Source organism: Hyla sarda, chromosome 1 (assembly GCF_029499605.1).
Source record: "Hyla sarda isolate aHylSar1 chromosome 1, aHylSar1.hap1, whole genome shotgun sequence".
Taxonomy (NCBI): Eukaryota; Metazoa; Chordata; class Amphibia; order Anura; family Hylidae; genus Hyla; species Hyla sarda.
The window spans coordinates 84411817-84429767 of NC_079189.1; the positions used below are offsets into that span (position 1 = coordinate 84411817).

The 17951-nt window shown below is 41.6% G+C and overlaps 1 protein-coding gene across 3 annotated transcripts in view; it reads left to right on the forward strand.

Annotated features, from left to right (window-relative positions):
* RHOH (ras homolog family member H) overlaps nt 1–9281 on the forward strand; it is a 79937-nt gene extending 70656 nt beyond the window's left edge. For all 3 annotated transcript variants that reach the window (XM_056551633.1, XM_056551632.1, XM_056551634.1), the window contains one exon: nt 8154–9281. In XM_056551633.1, coding sequence (XP_056407608.1) covers nt 8315–8884 — 570 coding nt within the window. In that variant the 5' untranslated portion in view covers nt 8154–8314 and the 3' untranslated portion in view covers nt 8885–9281. The remainder of the gene's footprint in view (nt 1–8153) is intronic.
* Nucleotides 9282–17951: the final 8670 nt, after the last annotated feature.

Genomic DNA, 17951 nt, shown 5'->3' on the forward strand with positions numbered 1-17951 from the left:
TCAAATGTGTAAACCCTCAAAAAATGGCCTGAACGTAGTCACTAGCTGACCATGTTTGGGCCATTAAAGTCAATGGGGCCCATGTCTCCTCATGCACACATTGGCCCTGACTTATTAAGAGTGGAGTGTAGGTTTTGTTGTATTTTTTGCTGTGCCGACCTTTTTTTTCCCCATGGTATTTACTCATTTACTCTGCTTTCGGAAACTTTATACATCCTTCTTTATACATTATACATAAAGTGTAGGGTTTTCTTCCCAGAAAATTCACCATTTTCAGAGTGATTTTCAGAAAAGACGAGTGATTTTGGATGAAATGTAGGGAACACGCCTCTTTTGCTGAAAACTATGCCCATTTTGTAGGGTTTTTTTCTCACTCTGTGTTTCTGATTCTGTCGGGTTCTTTCTGTCGCACATTCAGAATTTACACAGAATTAAGGCGCACAACCCGACAAAAAGAGTCGGAATGCTGTTAGTAAATGAGGGCCATTGTGCATGCATGATTCAACAGATGAATTTGAAATTATTTTGACATATATGTGGAATGGAATGCCAAATCATAGCGTGAATCCAGTCTTAGGATTCAACTATTCTCTTACCTAGCATGAAATGGCATGCCAGTGCTGCTTAGTACCACAACCCACTACTACTTGCAACACCGGACCTAAAGGTGCACAGTCAGCACATAACACAACATCACATGTACATAGTAAAACATGTTTATCAGGGGTATAAAGCATGGCCCATCCAATCTAACCCCCATGTCTACAAGAGAGGGTTGAGCTGTCCCTATAGACATGAATTCTGGTGTCTCTATGTTACAAGTAAGGTGCCAAGCTGTCTATGACCAGTTTATTCACAAGGAGATTGTTGTGCTGATGCTGTAAGGCTGAGGGGTCTTTCCCAGATGACACATATAGTAAAGTTTCACTTCTCCATCATGTTGTTTTTTTGGCTATGAAGTTGTTTCTACTGTTTTACATGAGAATTCTCAAAAATCTTTTTTTTTTTATTTTTTTTTTTTACTTAATTTCCTTTATACAGTGGGGGGAACAAGTATACACTGATACACTGCCGATTTTGCAGGTTTTCCTACTTACAAAGCATGTAGAGGTCTGCAATTTTTATCATAGGTACTCTTCAACTATGAGAGAAGGAATCTAAAACAAAAATCCAGAAAATGACATTGTATGATTAAAAAAAAAAAATATTTGCATTTTTTTTTCATGACATAAGTATTTGATCACTTACCAACCAGTAAGAATTTTGGCTCTCAGAGACCTGTTATTATTTCTTTTACCCTTTAAGGACCAAGCCCATTTTAACCTTAAGGACCAGGCCAATTTTATTTTTGCATTTTCGTTTCTTCCTCCTCGCCTTCTGTTTTTTGCGTGAACAATTGTACTTTGTAATGAAACCTCTCATTTTACCATAAAATGTACAGTGAACCCCCAAATTTTTTATTAGGGAGGAAATTTTAATGAAAACCACAATTTTGCACATTTTGGAGGGTTTCGTTTTCACACTGTACACTTTACACTAAAAATGACATGTGTTCTTTATTCTTTGGGTCAATACGATTAAAATGATACCCATGGCTACATACTTTTTGTACAAAATCAGTTGTTAGGAATCATGGCAGATGTACGGCAAGAGGTAGTGGATCCTCTGGGCTTGTGTGGATAGAGACTTGAGCCGTGTCAGGGAGCGGGGTCTATGGTGCCACCGGTCTTCACCAGAGCCCGCCACAAAGCAGGTGGCACCCAGGTTGCTACTCGCACGACTCGTCCACACAGGTAGCTGGGGGGTGGCGTGGCACAGACAGAGACTGGCAGGACGTGGCGGGCAGGACGTGGCTGGCAGGGCAGAAGGACAAGGCAGGAACACAGGAACAGGACAGGCCAGAACTAGGGACAGGTACACAGACTCGGGAACAGGACTTGACTAGGGAACAGGACTTGACTCGGGAACAGGACTTGACTCAGGCATAGGAATCACAGACAAAGACAGACAACCAAGATCCGGTCCAGGGAGCAGTGAGGAGCAGATACTTATGGAGAAGGGACAAGTGCAAGTACTTTAACTAATTGGATACTGGCCCTTTAAGAAAGTGAGCTCCTAGAAGGCAGAGGCATGGAGCTGCGGGGACTCATGGAACAGAGACACAGGACCATAAGATACAACGGGCTGAGATTCACATGCGGGCACGTCCCGCGTTGTGAATCTCAGCCCTGCCAGCAGCGGAGACAGAAACATCAGTAATACTGTAACATCAGTAATATAAAATCGCCCTATTTTGACCACCTATAACTTTTTTATTTTTCTGTTTATAGGGCGATATGAGGGCTCATTTTTTGTGCCTGTGAAAACAAACATAGATGTGTCCCTGAGGGTCTCAGGGTAATTCAATGTCAATCAACCTTTAAGGGGTTGCCCCCTCTCGGGGATAAACCCACTAGATACCCTCCCCTAAAATCAAACTTTTATTTTTATATGTATTAAAATTTAAATTGACCCCTTCACACGTTTTAAAATTGTCAGCGGTACAGTAACTGGTTCTAACAGTGAGGGTATTAGCCCCCTACTGGTGCAGGTATCACTGGAGCTGTGGTGTCTATCTGCGTAATTGGTGTGCCGGGTATACCTGCATCACCTAACCACAAGATGCCAGTCCTGTCGCTGTATTTTTTATATAACTGCCGCTGGTTAAAACATAGACAACAGCCTCCCCGATGTTTTGCGGATGAATCCGCTTTGTCAAGGGTTGCGAGGCCCGTATTGCATTACATAAATTGATGCTGAGCAAACAAGATGGTGGGCTAAATTTCCCAAATGTAAGGGGCTACAATCTTGCCTGTCTGTTTCGATTTGTGGTGGACTAGATCCATGGATCCTCCTTCCATGCCAGCCACAGCTTGGAAACGGAGTTGACTTCTCCGTGGAACATGACGGCACTCCTTTACACTGCTTATGCCAAGCTGCTTCCCCTGGTGAAGCGGTTCTCCTGAGAGACAATGTGGTGGCATGGAAGGAGGTTAAGAAACTGTTCCACCTTCCCTTCCTTGTGTCCAAACATCTTCCCCTGGCTGGCCACCCGGAAGTTCCTAGTGGTATTTCCTCTCAAATCCTTGGGTTCTGGGCAGAGAAGGGACTGAAAACGGTGAGACAACTCATAGATCGGCCTCGTAAATGCTGGTTGTCTCCGCAGGCCTTACAATCGCAATATGAGCTTCCATCTTCCCATGTACTCCCCCTTAATTAAATTTACAAATTTTTCTCTAAGCGATTGCAGAATCTAGATGAGGAATCCTGGGACCACGAGCTAGATTATCTCATAGGCACTAGCCCACGCAGAACTACAATCTCTACTATTTATCCTGTTCTCCGTAAGATCCTCCTTAAAATAGACCTGATCTCCCTTTTTTCATCCTGGTCCACGTGGATACGGGAGATGATATCTCTGAGTGCATCTTAAGGGGCTGGAATATAATCAGATGCTGCATTATAAATGAACAGTGGCGTGAGACGTATTACAAGCTGGCACATAAGGCACTATAGGGGTTTAATATCCTTCCATCCCCCAACTTCCCAGACAGAATAACAGCTTACCCTAAATGCTCTACCCCTCTGACAAACTTGTGGTATGGGGTCTGGACGTGGACTTATACTGCTGACTATTGGCACCTGATTCTTACCTATATTAAAGATACCTGGGATCTTGAGTGGCCCTATTCTCTGAGAGCTCTACTCTTTCATCAATTCAGGCCTCCTGATCAGACCCAACTAGCTCTTCCTAAGGTACCTCAAATGGTCCATATTGTTTTCTTAGTTGCGCTAAGATGCTTGTTTGCTTCCTGGCTTTCTGGTGCTACCCCGACACTGGCAATGGTAAAGGCGCAACTCAAATTGCTCTGTGGGATTGACAGAATTGACACAGAATGCCATAAAACCACACACACAAAAAAGTTTTTTGACAAATGGGAGACTTTTATACTTTCGCATTAAACTACTGACGAAATAGCAAACAGAGTAAGGCCCTTCAGTTTCACCAAATGGTACTGCTTGGGAGCTATTGGTGGTAGGCTGGGAGTACTTCAACTTCCTCCCTTGTAGATACCCTAGTGTCTTCCCCCACCTTCTCGCGAGAGTTGGGGCCGTCTAGTTACACGTTTCTTTTCTATACTGTTTTATACTGCCTATCTGTTGCCACTATGTCAGACCAAGGTTAGGTAACTGGGATGTTTTGCTCTTCTTGAAAGTCAATAGACTGTGGCCCACTGCTGATACTCTCCTCAACCTGCTCAATTACCCTGATGGACTTTCTGAACTATCTTCCTGGTTTCTATGTATTCCCAATTATTGGTACACTGTTTATACTGTTGTTATTTTTGTAATATGAAAATGACAATAAAATATGTTAAAAAAAATTCTGAAAAGTAAATTATGATAATGAGGTGAAAAAACAAACAAACATGTACTTACCTAGCCACAGTCCCCTGCTGTTCCACCACATCCCCTGCTTGTCTCCATCCCATCCCCAAAGTCTTTTTTCCTACTCCTGAGAAAAGCTGTTGATTCACGACCTGCAAGCTCTGCCCGCATTGGGAGCTGTAGGGGGATCAGAACTTCGTAAGTATATATATTTTTTTTACTATTTTTCCTACACCCCAGGACCATATTAGTTTATATCAAACATAATTATTTTTAACAATCTAATCAGTTTTCACTCAACATGTTTGGATGTTAATGAAAAATCTGCCCATGTAACTATAATGATAGAAAAAAGAAAATAATCTTGTTTGATTGATTGAATGAAAATCAGTTTTTTTTCATGGCTGATAATATCCATTTTGCTAATATTCAAAGTAGGTATATCAGTTTCATTTGTACAACTATTGGTTCCCATTTTTAAATATTAAAATAAATAAAAAATTGCTCTATATCTGAGAGGGAACATTCTGGCTTGAAAATTCTATTTAGTTTAGTGTGTTGCGCTTACATACTAACGCCATGCAACTAGAGAACACCACACAACAGCCCTGCTGCCTAAGTGTAAGTAACAAATTCACAGTGTTCCACTTCTGGATATGGATATTAATATTCTGGATATGGATATGGATAGTAATATATTCTGAACTGTTTAAATGCTTCTATTGTTGTAATGTATTCAACTTCTTTTTACAATATAAACTCCTAATGACATAGACCAATAATTCAGTTATCACTGACATAGTACATTGCGTACAGTTTAGACCTCATATAGATTCTATTGAGTATGTGCTGAGTCAGGAATTTGGAGAATGACTCTATGAGTAGATGTTCTGTAACATTATTTTAGATAATACCTTTTGTTATCATATATACACACCAACAGGTGCCTATATTCTATTTATGTTTAGAAACTGTGGTCTACACTGATTTTATGTATTAATAATAATCTCCAGCATTATGTAAATTGCTGAATGCTATTGATGCTGTTAACATTAAAGTGTACCTGTCGCCAACAAAAACTTTTGATGTAATGTAGATAATAATGTGATAGCCTGGGGGATGTAGGGTATGGGGAGTGTAGCTGTGCAGTAATTAAAGGGTGCTTGTTTACCCTTGCTATTCGTGACGCCAGGGTGAGGGCTCCTCAATAATGCTTTTCCTACCGCCACCCTTCCCAAGAGCGATAGGGAGGTAGATGATAAGAATAGATTGTCCACAACCGGAGAGTTTCTGAAACAGCATTAACTTTTACTGAAGGTTTTCTGCAATCTTCAATAGTACATCAGTCTCTGAGCATAACAACAGCTTTCCTTGGAGATTGACAAAGGTTGGGACTTTAGCATTTAGAGTCTTTTAGTACTATGCATTGTTCCACTGAATTTAGGGGTTAGTTGTGGTCCAATAGTCACGCTAGCATTAGCGGGGATTTAGATGTGAACTCACAGTTTTGGTTCCGCTGAGGCCGGCAGGTTTTTGAGGCCTAGCGTGTCTTTGAAAGTTGCGTAGCACCGTCCTGTTAGTCCAGCATCCAAGAGAGCAGCAACCCAAGAGAGTGATAATTGGATGAAGCTCCCTTATATGGGCAGGGGCTGGACTAACGCTAATTGGTCCATACTGATGTCAATCACCATTACAGAGATTTGTGGGTAACACGTGACCCAAGGACCTCCTAAGGTCCTACAACATACCATAGAGGTTACTAGCATGGTCACATGAACGAAGGTCCTGCGACGCTGAAAAAGGTTAGTACTATACATTACTATAGAATATATATAATTATTAAATATATACATTTATTATTATTAAAGATAGACTTTAGGAGAGGCGACTAGGGGCTGTCCCACCTGAGGAACCCTACCTGAATGTAGTTACCCTGACTTTGGGGACCTCTACACTAGGTACGGTATGCAATATGGTACCGGGACACCACAATACCCTTATATGTATATTTGTATTATACATTGATTTAAAAATGTGTATATTTCTGGGTGAAAAAATGCGGTCCCTGCAGCTATTGCCTGTGTGTGTCTATGAGGAGTCCAAATACAGGAAGTGAGGGCAGGAGAAGCAGGGCTCTGTGCAGGCTTCTGGCTTTTCAATCATTCTGCTATGTGAGGCAGGAGCATGTTATAGAGCCTCAGTGCACAGAGCCCTGCTTGTCCTAAGTGCACAGAGCCCTGCTTGTCCACCCTCACTTCCTGTATTTGGACTCCTCATAGAAACACACAAACAATAGCTGTAGGGACAAAAATATACACATTTTTTTTAACCAATGTATATTACAAATATACATATAATGGTATTATCTATATTATATAAAAAGTTTTTGTTGATGACAGGTACACATTAAAGACTTAATGTCGTTTGCATCTACATAAATGGTTTTACATAACAATTTTTCATGAATACAGTTTTTGGTATTGTTAGCTTTTTAATTGCTTTTGTGTGGGTTTTTACACTTATTGTAACAGATATATTCACAAACATATAATGAGGGATTTTCTTCTCACAATGTATAAAACAGGGGAGTATTTAGGGTGTGTGATTTTGTATATAATAAAGAGGGGTCAGATTAAAATGTTTTGAAGATTTTTATTGAATTTTTCATAAACAAGACAAAAAAGGGAAGTGTAAAGTACAAAGGAAGGGAAGGGAAAATACTGATCAATACAGATAATGCACCTGATGCAGCAGAGTGTACGGTAGCTTATCAGCAATTCAATAGACACATTTTAGTATTTTAAAGCAAATGGGTCCCTGAGTACATAGTGACGAATGTCATTTGTTGAGCGCAATACCTCAAAAAGAAAACCAGTAAAAACCATAAAACCATAAAACAAGCATAAAAATTAGAACAAAGGGTTTAAATGTTCACTAGAAAAACACACCTTGATGAAGAAAAACTTGAAGCATAGGTATACCTATATGCATAAAATATATAAAAAAAATCTTTAGAATAGCCCAATAAATATATATATTTTTTTTACATGACGTGTTTTTCAAATCTGGTGCATAAAAATAAACTAGCTAAACATGCTCTAACTGTGTAGTCATACGTTAGTCCTTTCCACCTACCCTTTCCTAGGCACTCAAACTAATATTTTCATCTTTCCTTTTCATACTTTTCATACTTAGGAGTCCAGAGGTCCATCCTATCACTAAGTGACACCACCTACTGGACTTCTAGGCTTCTTTCACACTGCCATTTGTGCACGACAGTGTGACGGCCATTAGAAGATAGCGGGAGAAAAATTTGTGCTTGCAACATCTTTTTCTCCTGCTATCTTCTGGCGGAATAACAGGAGTCATAACGGACGTTAGAGGAATCCCATTGAAGTGAATGGGATCCTCTGTGCCCGTTCTGACTCCCGTTAGGCTCCGTTACAATAACGGACGTTAATAGCAGTCAAAGTTAAAAATAAAAATAGCCCTTAACATCCATTTGTAACAGAGTCTCTAGTGTAGTGTGAACGTAACCTTACAAGTTATACCGAATATTTTCCCACAAATATCTATCTTTCAATCTTCTTAGCTCTTCCTTCTGTATAATATGATGCCAATAGATTTAATTACATTTTCATGGTGACAGGTTCCTTTTAAAGTACATGTAATAATAGAAAGCAAGTTATAATTGTATTAAAAATCCTGTTTATCTTTTTCCACAGAGCACTCATGTTAATTCAGCAGTGGGACAGAACTGACGAAGTGGCAATGCCTTTCTATAGAAATATCTAGATGGTTCTTGTCAAAAAGTTTAACTTCCAAGACTTGATGGAAAAGAGGCTCATCCCTTATTAGCAGGCTGCACACATCTCATTGTAGAAAGATGGACGCCATCAAGTGTGTGTTGGTCGGGGACGCTGCTGTTGGGAAGACTTCACTTCTTGTCCGCTTCACGTCTGAGACCTTTCCGGATTCCTATAAACCAACTGTCTTTGAGAATACGGGAGTTGATGTTTTCATGGATGGGGTCCAGATAAGCCTAGGACTTTGGGACACTGCGGGCAATGATGCATTTAAAAGTATTCGACCCATTTCTTTTCAGCATGCGGACATTGTCTTATTGTGCTTCTCTGTAGCCAATCATACCTCTTTTCTAAATGTGAGGAACAAGTGGATTACTGAGGTCAAACACAATCTTCCCCATGTACCAGTGCTTGTTGTGGCCACACAGACTGATCAGAGAGAGATGAACCACTTACGGGTGCCATGCATCAGCTCTGCAGATGGTAAACAGTTGGCACAAGATGTTCGAGCCAAAGGATACTTGGAGTGTTCAGCTTTAAGTAACCGGGGGGTTCCGCAGGTATTTGAGTGTGCTGTAAGGACTGCAGTCAACCAAGCCAAGAAAAGAGCAAGACGGAACCGCTTTATCAATGAGTGTAAAATATTTTGAACTCCTTCATCTTCCGGGATACCTTTCCTCAGTGACAGTGAAAATACTTTATATGTACCATATTTCATTGTGCTGTCGATCTCTTGTCAGATCTCGTTTAATAATATTGTGTAAAATGCATCATGGGCCTATTATCTCACAGACTATTGGCTCAATATTTTTTTTAGTTTAGTTGTTTTTTTTAGTTGCAGAAATAATAATTGTCAAGCAGTATGGAGACCAGGCCTATATCTGCAAAGATAAAATACAGAAGAATAGTGAGGTAAAGATGATAACTGAGAAGTTATAGATTGCAACCTTTCAAGACCTCTTAGGTCCCTTAATCAGGCATGTTATACTGGGTATAACATGCCTGATAAAAGGACCTGAGAAGTCTCAAAATTTTCTTTTAAATCAACTGGTGCCAGAAAGTTAAACAGATTTGCAAATTACTTCTATTAAAAAATCTCAATCCTTCCAGTACTTATTAGCTGCTGAATACTACAGAGGAAATTCTTTTATTTTTGGAACACAGAGCTCTCTGCTGAATCACGAGCACAGTGCTCTCTGCTGCCATCTCTGTCCATTTTAAGAACTGTCCAGAGTAGGAGAAAATCCCCATAGCAAACATATGTTGCTCTGGACAGTTCCTAAAATGGACAGAGATGTCAGCAGAGAGCACTGTGCTCGTAATGTCAGCAGAGAGCACTTTGTTCCAAAAAGAAAAGAATTTCCTCTGTAGTATTCAGCAGCTAATAAGTACTGGAAGGATTGGGATTTTTTTAATAGAAGTAATTTACAAATCTGTTCAACTTTCTGGCACCAGTTGATTTAAAGAAAAAAAGTTTTCCACCAGAGTACCCCTTTAAGTGAATGTCCACTCTCTAATGCCATATTCTTTGTTAATATTGTACTGATCAGTTGCATGCTTTATTGTGGTCATAGCTCTGTGTTTCTGATATGGAGCTTCAATTTCTCTACAAAGACAAAAAATGTAACAAATAATTTTTTTTCTCCCTGCAGCTACAACTAGATGGTGCTTAGGAGCTTACTGCATACAGTTTTTTCATTGAACAATAATACAATTAATAATAAAACAGTATAGAGTAACCTCCAAGGCTCTTTCTACTGGTCCCTGCAAGTGACAATAATGCTGTTTTTCTTAGTGTCACAGCAAGAGATTTGAATCATAATATATTAATGTGAATGATAAAATAATAAGATATCGTAAATAATGTTGTTCCTAAAAGTGACATAATAAATGTACTCTTTAAAAATCAGTTTGAATTACCTTAATGGTATGTTCACACGTAACATGCATGCAGTAGTGGGTGCATTTTTTTTTATACAAAACGTCTTGCTGTTTACATGCTACGAATTTTACCTTTGGATTTTGTTGTGTAAAATCTGTAGTGTATATGTTTGATATGAACATACACTAAAGTAACAGTTTTTGCTTGGGTAGTATAAGCTTGTTGCTATTGCAAACTAAAAACGTTCTCTAAATGCATTTCTGGGTGAGACTACATGGTCTACAAGGAAAGACGCAATTAAAAAATATTATTTAAGAAAACATATTTGGGTCAACTATGTTGAATGATTGTATATGGTGTCCACCAATCTACCGAGCTCTATGGATATTGTAGCAGCTGAGAATTAGCAGGGGTCATTCACTGTATGGAATACATTCTTTATGTGCATAGAAATATAATACAATTTGCATAGAAAAATATGATTAACATGGATATGAAGTACAGTGTCTGTTCAGCTGAAACAATAGAGCCTGGGAAAAGGAAATAAGACTTTATGTCAACAATGGTTTATGTAGCTTAATAATAATAATAATAATAATTATTATTATTATTATAATAAACTGTTCATTATTTATGAAGTATTCCTTTGTTTACTGACCAAAAAGCCAACCTTATCAAGAGAAAAATACATGAACCTCTTCAGGACGCCGGGCGTATACATACGCCCTGCATCCCGAGTCCTTAAGGACATGGGGCGTATGCATACGCCCGTGGGAATTCCTGTCCCCGCCGCTAGCCGGTTGGTTACCGGACCGGGATGCCTGCTGAAATCATTCAACAGGCATCCTGGCACATCGCCGAGGGGGGTCCTGAGACCCCCCCATGTCGACGATCGCAGAAAATCGCAAGGGGGCAGTAGGCGATTTTTACTGCTGCCCTTCCTAGTGGGTGCCAAACTGCAACTCCCAGCATGCCCAGACAGCAAAAGGCTGTCTGGGCATGCTGGGAGTTGTAGTTTTGCAATATCTGGAGGGTCACAGTTTGGAGACCACTGTTACAGTGGTGCCCAAACGGTAGCCCTCCAGATGTTGCCAAACTACAACTCTCAGCATGCCTAGACTGCCCAGGCATGCTGGGAGTTATAGTTCTGTAACATCTGTCCCTTCAGATTTTGCAATTTTCATGAAATTTTGGAAAATTGCTGCTCTACTTTGAATCCCTCAAATTTTTTCAAAAACTAAAAATATGTCCATTTTATGATACCAACATAAAGTGGACATATTGTATTTGTGAATAAAAATAAAATGTATTTGGAATGTCCATTTTCCTTACAAGCAGAGAGCTTCAAAGTTAGAAAAATGTAAAATTTTCTAAATTTTCATGAAATTTGGGGATTTTTCACCAAAAAAGGATGCAAGTAACGACAAAAATTTACCACCAAAATAAAGTACAATATGTCACAAAAAAAATTCTCAGAATCAGAATATTCGGTAGAAGCGTTTTAGAGTTAATAATGCGTAAAGCGATGGTGGTCAGAATTGCGAATAAGGGCTCAGTCCTTAAGGTGAAAAAGAGCTGCGTCCTTAAGGGGTTAAGGGAGATTTACTAAACCAATACCCATGGAAAGAATAAGGGTTCCCCAGAGTAACCAGTTGGATTCTTCTGTAAGGGGGGATATGATAAACGTATATAAGTATATAAATGGCCCATACTAAAAATATGTTCCAAGTTGAACCCCCCCAAAGGACGAGGGGGCACTCACTCCGTCTGGAGAAGAAAAGGTTTAGTCTAAAGGGGCGACACGCCTTCTTTACCGTGAGGACTGTGAATTTATGGAACGGTCTACCTCAGGAACTGGTCACAGCAGGAACAATTAACAGCTTTAAAACAGGGTTAGATACATTCCTGGAACAAAATAACATTAATGCTTATTCAGAATTATAAAACTACATCCCTTCCCCTTATCCCCTTACACCCTCCCCTTCAATTCCCTGGTTGGACTTGATGGACGTATGTCTTTTTTCAACCATACTGACTATGTAACTATAAAAAAGTCCAGAAAATCTTATTTCCAGAGGCAATTTCTTCACTTTTACCTTGTATTAATTTTGATTAAACTTTTACCTTGCATTAAGTTTGAATAACTTTCATTAGATTACAAGGAAAAAAAGATAATTTTGTATGTCAGCTCACCGCCCATGTGAACACAGTCCGATCAGGAAAGCAAGGTTGTGTAGGATAGAGCACAGAATGAAGTCAGTAGGCTGGATCCCATGTAGATATGCAGGACAAATAAATGAAAAACCTCCAACTCCAAAAGAAAAAATGTAGTGGCTAAAAAGCAAGATGCGTTTCAAGGAACGTGCTCTGAATCATGACACTGCCATGATTAACCTCTTAATGACATAGGAGGTAAATGTATGTCCTGATGCCCTGGTACTTAACACACCAGGACGTACATTTACGTCCTATACATGACACGAGCACCAGAGCGGTGCTCGCATCATGTGCTGCAGGTCCCTCTTGCTATCAGCAGCCAGGGACCTGCCGGTAATGACGGACTTCAGCGATCGCACTGATGTCCGCCATTAACCCCTCAGATGCCATGGTCAATACAAATCACGCAATCTGCGGCAATTTGGGTGTTTAAATGGATTATCGGATCGCCTGGATGATCAGATTAATCTGCCCTATAGTGTTAGTAGTAAGTTGATGATATAGCATGCCATCAATATTTGTTTTTTGGGGGGAAAAAATAAGAACAATGGGGCAAATTTATTATTCCGAATGCTGGCTTTTTTTTTTTTTCTTGTTCCGTTTTTTGAGCCAAAGCTAGAAGAGGATTCAAAAGAAATGACAAACATAAAGGGAGGACTTATACTTCTCCTTCCTGCTGGATCCACTTCTGTTATGGGCTCAAAAAAAACAGAATAAAAACCTCCACAAAAAGCTGCATGTGAAACCACCACACAATCAATTGATGATTGACACTTCTTTGCTATCTTCCATTAGCCATAGACAACAGTGTCTAAAGATGCAGCAGATTTATCAAACATCTGTGAAAACGTTGCCCTATTGTTAGCTGTCTGGTCTGAGGGCCCTTTTACCCCAGGCAATTATTGAAGAGACAGGATAATTCTATCTGTGTAATGAGAAACACTTGTTTGCCGGGCGACTTTGAGTAATAGTAGGAAGCTGCTTTAAATTTAACAATTGAAGAGATATTTAATAAATGTATGAGAAAATATTCATTTTACTTTGCTGATTTAAAGTTAATAACGCTAGTATTAAACCATTCATAAACCATGCATTTTTATGGTGTCTGGGATATGTCTACAATAATGTAGTTTGACAGTACATGTGCTCATAGCTCAGGCCACAAAGAAGGGAGCCATGAGTGTGGCACCCAAGGGACTGGTTTGGGACCACTGATCTACTGCAAACACTCACAGACTTGATAGACAATTAAAGGGGTACTCCACCCCTAGACATCTTATCCCCTTTCCAAAGGATAGGGGATAAGATGTCTGATCGCGGGGGTCCCGCCGCTGGGGACCCCCGCAATATAGCATTCAGCACCCACCTGTATCTGCTTCCGACAACGCTGGAGGTTCTGGCTCCCGACCACGGGAACGGAAGATTGTGACGTCATGACTCTGCCCCCGTGTGATGTCACGCCCTGCCCCCTCAATGCAAGTCTGTGGGAGGGGGCGTAACAGCCACCACGCCCTCTATCATAGACTTGCATTGAGGGGGTGGGACATGATGTCACACGGGGGCGGAGTCGTTATGTCACGATCTTCCGTTCCCGTGGTCGGGAGCCAGAACCTCCAGCATTGCCGAAAGCAGATACAGGAGGGTGCTGCATGCTATATTGTGGGGGTCCCCAGTGGCGGGACCCCCACGATCAGACATCTTATCCCCTATCCTTTGGATAGGGCATAAGATGTCTAGGGGTGGAGTACTCCTTTAAAGCTTACCTGTCATTCCAACAAACTTCGGACATGTCATAGTGAAACATCAGAAGTTGTGATCATAGAAGGTCCAGGTGCTGAAATTCTCAACGACTGCTAGAACAAATGGACAGGAACACTTGGCTTCATATCGCTGACAAGGCTTTCAAAGGAGAGCTGAGCAGTAAAAAAGGGGCACAGCACGGAGCCAAGTGTTTCTGCCCTTTCATTCTAGCAATCGATGGGGATCTCAGCACCCAGACCTTCACTAATCACAACTTCTGACATGTCTTAATGACACTTCAGAAGTTTGTTGAAATGCCAAGTACTTTAAATATTATTCTTTATGTATCAATGCTAATTATACTATGGTACATTTGCTTTTCTCAGGTACATCAGTGTAGTCATATGGGGGGACATTTATCAAGGGGTTTAGTCAGGTTTTCTTCACTATAATTGTTGCAAAATTGTCGCAACTGCGACTGCGTGTGTTTTCGTGCGACAATTTGCGTGAAGAACAAGAAAAGCAAGAAAATTCAAACTTGCTTATGTAGTTAATTTTTCAAAATGGATTTGCTTTAGTCAGGTATTTATTAACTGAGACAGTCGCAGCTGCGCAATAAAAAGTTGCTACTGTCCTAAAAATTGACTAAATTTACTCCAGCTCCAACATGGAGCAGGAAAAGCTACTGCCGCCCGGGCTCCGACATACTTTCTCCCCGCTACCCTGACTTCGCTACAGGGACACTGCAGTGATTTACATCCCACCCCTCTCACCTGCCAGCGCCACACAACTCCTATCTGTCTGCTAACTGTTGCAAGACTACAAGTCCCAGCATGCCCTTACAGAGAGGACACACTGGAAATTGTAGTCTTGTAGCAGCGGGAGCTTAGCAGCGTGGGTGGGAGACAAGGGGGATGTCTATCAGTTTCCCCATCATTATTAAGTGAGGGTAGCGGGGAGGCCGTATGAGGAGCCCGGGCGGCTGCACTGTAATCACAGCTCCTTGTAACATATACCGGCGCCGCAGACTCCAAAATCCCCTGCTGTCATTTCACATTTCCCGCTGGGTCCTGTGATTGGCCAGGAACAGCATCCAATCACAGGACCCGACCGGAACAGTGACATGATTAGGGGATATAGGAGTCTGTCAGGGGGGGTCCGTCAGCATACACCCCCCCCACCGGCCTTCACCTGCGCTGTGCCCGTCCGTAACACATACCACCCCGGCCTTCACCTGCGCTGTGCCCGTCCGTAACCCCCCCGGCCTTCACCTGCACTGTTCCCGGCCTCCGGCCTCCGCCCCCGCCAGCACCCCTCTCACTCCCCCCCCCCCCTGCCTTCACCTGCACTGTGCCCGGCCTTCGCCCCCACCAGTACCCCTCTACTCCCCCCAGCCCCCCGGCCTTCACCTGCACTGTGCCCGGCCTCCGCTCCCACGTCTTCGGTTGCGCCGGCCTGACGTCCCTCCGTCAGTGACGTCACTCGCAGGGCGCCCGGAGAGAAGGAGCGCTGCGCTGGATGGGTGAGTGTGTGTGTCTGTCTCTCTGTCTGTCTCTATCTCTGTCTGTGTGTCTCTGTCTGTGTGTGACTCTGTGTGTGTGTGTGACTGTGTGTGACTCTCTGTGTGTGTGTGTGCCCGGGCTCCCTTTGCAGGACTACAACTCCCAGCATGCTCTTACTGTAAGGACATGCTCGGAGTTGTATTTGTCTATTGCAGGCGAATGACAGGCTTGTCCCCTGCCCCCAGCTGCAGGACTACAACTCCCAGCATGTCCTTACTGTAAGGGCATGCTGGGAGTTGTAGTCGTGCAGGGCGGGAGATGTGCGAGCAGATGATAAAAAATGTACTAACCCATTTTTTTTTCTTCTCCTTTCAGATCCGTGTATCCTGTGGACTCCTTCGGATTTGGTGGACTACTTCGATGACCAGCGTTTTTCTTTGTTTGATTTTAATAAAATGGTTAACGAGGGCTTGTGGGGGAGTGTTTTTTGTAATAAATTTTTTTTTAAACCTGTTGTGTTTTTCCTTACTTTACTTGACAGGCTTAGTAGTGGAAGCTGTCTTATAGACGGAGTCCATTACTAAGCCGGGCTTAGCGTTAGCCACAAAAACAGCCAGCGCTAAACCCCAATTATTACCCCGGTACCCAACGCCACAGGTGTGCCGGGAAGAGCCGGTACCAACAGGGCCGAAGCGTCAAAAATGGCGCTCCTGGGCCTAGGCGGTAACAGGCTGGCGTTATTTAAGCTGGGGAGGTCCAGTAACAATGGTCCTCGCCCACCCAGGTAATGTCAGGCTGTTGCTGTTTGGTTGGTATTTGGCTAAGAAAAAATAGGGGGGACCCTATGCGTTTTTTTTTTTAAATAAATAATTCTTTATTTAAAAAAAAACACATAGGGTCCCCCCTATTTTTATTCTCAGCCAAATACCAACCAAACAGTAACAGCCTGACGTTACCAGGATGGGCGAGGACCATTGTTACTGGCCCTCCCCAGCCTAAATAACGCCAGCCTGTTACCGCCTAGGCGCGCCATTTTTGACACTCCGGGCATTGTTGGTACCGGCGTACCAGGGTAATAATTGGGGGTTAGCTTTAGCTGTTTTTGTGGCTAATGCTAAGCCCGGCTAAGTAATGGACTCCGTCTGTAAGACAGCTTCCACTACTAAGCCTGTCCAGTAAGTAAAAAAAAAAAAAAACACAACAAAACACTCCCCCACAAGCCCTCGTTAACCATTTTATTAACATCAAGCAAAGAAAAACGCTTGTCGTCGAAGTAGTCCACAGAATCCGAAGGAGTCCATAGGATACGCGGATCTGTAGAAGAAGTAACAAAAAAAAAATGAGTAAGAACATTTAGGGAGAAAAAACCGTGTTAAAAACATGTAATACACACACACATTATAAATATATGCACATTTTTTTTGAAACGTGCAAAGTGGTGTTCTGTAGTCATTATTTGGTTTTTGCTTATGTGTGCTAAAAAAAAGGGTATTTAAAAGTGATTTCTTGGTTTTTGCTCATGTAACCAAATTTATCAACCCCGTGATAGTATGATAAACATGTCATACATAAGCAAAAAAATAGCAAGAAAAAAATGACTACAGAACTTGCTTACCAAAGCAACGATGATAAATGTCCCCGATGGTTAGAGATGAGTGCCCTAGAGCATCTGCAGTTTATATATATTGCTTCATCAGTATAGCTGCACCAGTTGGAATATTCTTACAGTAGTCAGTGATCGCCATTGTGTGTGGTGCATTTTCTATGCCCTTGTAGTACCCCTACTTGTTAGTTTTTTTTCATGTATTGGCAATGAAAAATAGAGATGAGCGAACTTACAGTAAATTCGATTCGTTACGAACTTCTCGGCTCGGCAGTTGATGGCTTTTCCTGCATGAATTAGTTCAGCTTTCAGGTGCTCCGGTGGGCTGGAAAAGGTGGATACAGTCCTAGGAAAGAGTCTCCTAGGACTGTATCCACCTTTTCCAGCCCACGGGAGCACCTGAAAGCTGAACTCATTTATGCAGGATAAGTCATCAACTGCCGAGCCGAGAAGTTTGTGACGAATCAAATTTACTGTAAGTTCGCTCATCTCTACCAATGGTGTATTATAGGGGTTTTCAGGGTTCAAGAAACATCCTATTTCGTTCAAAAACTACAAAAGCAGACACCTCCAACGGACATGGGGGCAATTTTAAGAAATCCATGAATGCTAGTAAAATATCATCTCATTTAACATGAGATACGGAAAAATGTGATAGACAATGTTTTTGAGTCCCACACAGAAACAGGATGTGTTTGGAAAATATAACAAACATAGTCACAATTAGACTACTTTCGGCCCATTAAAGTCAATTAGACTACTTTCGGCAATGC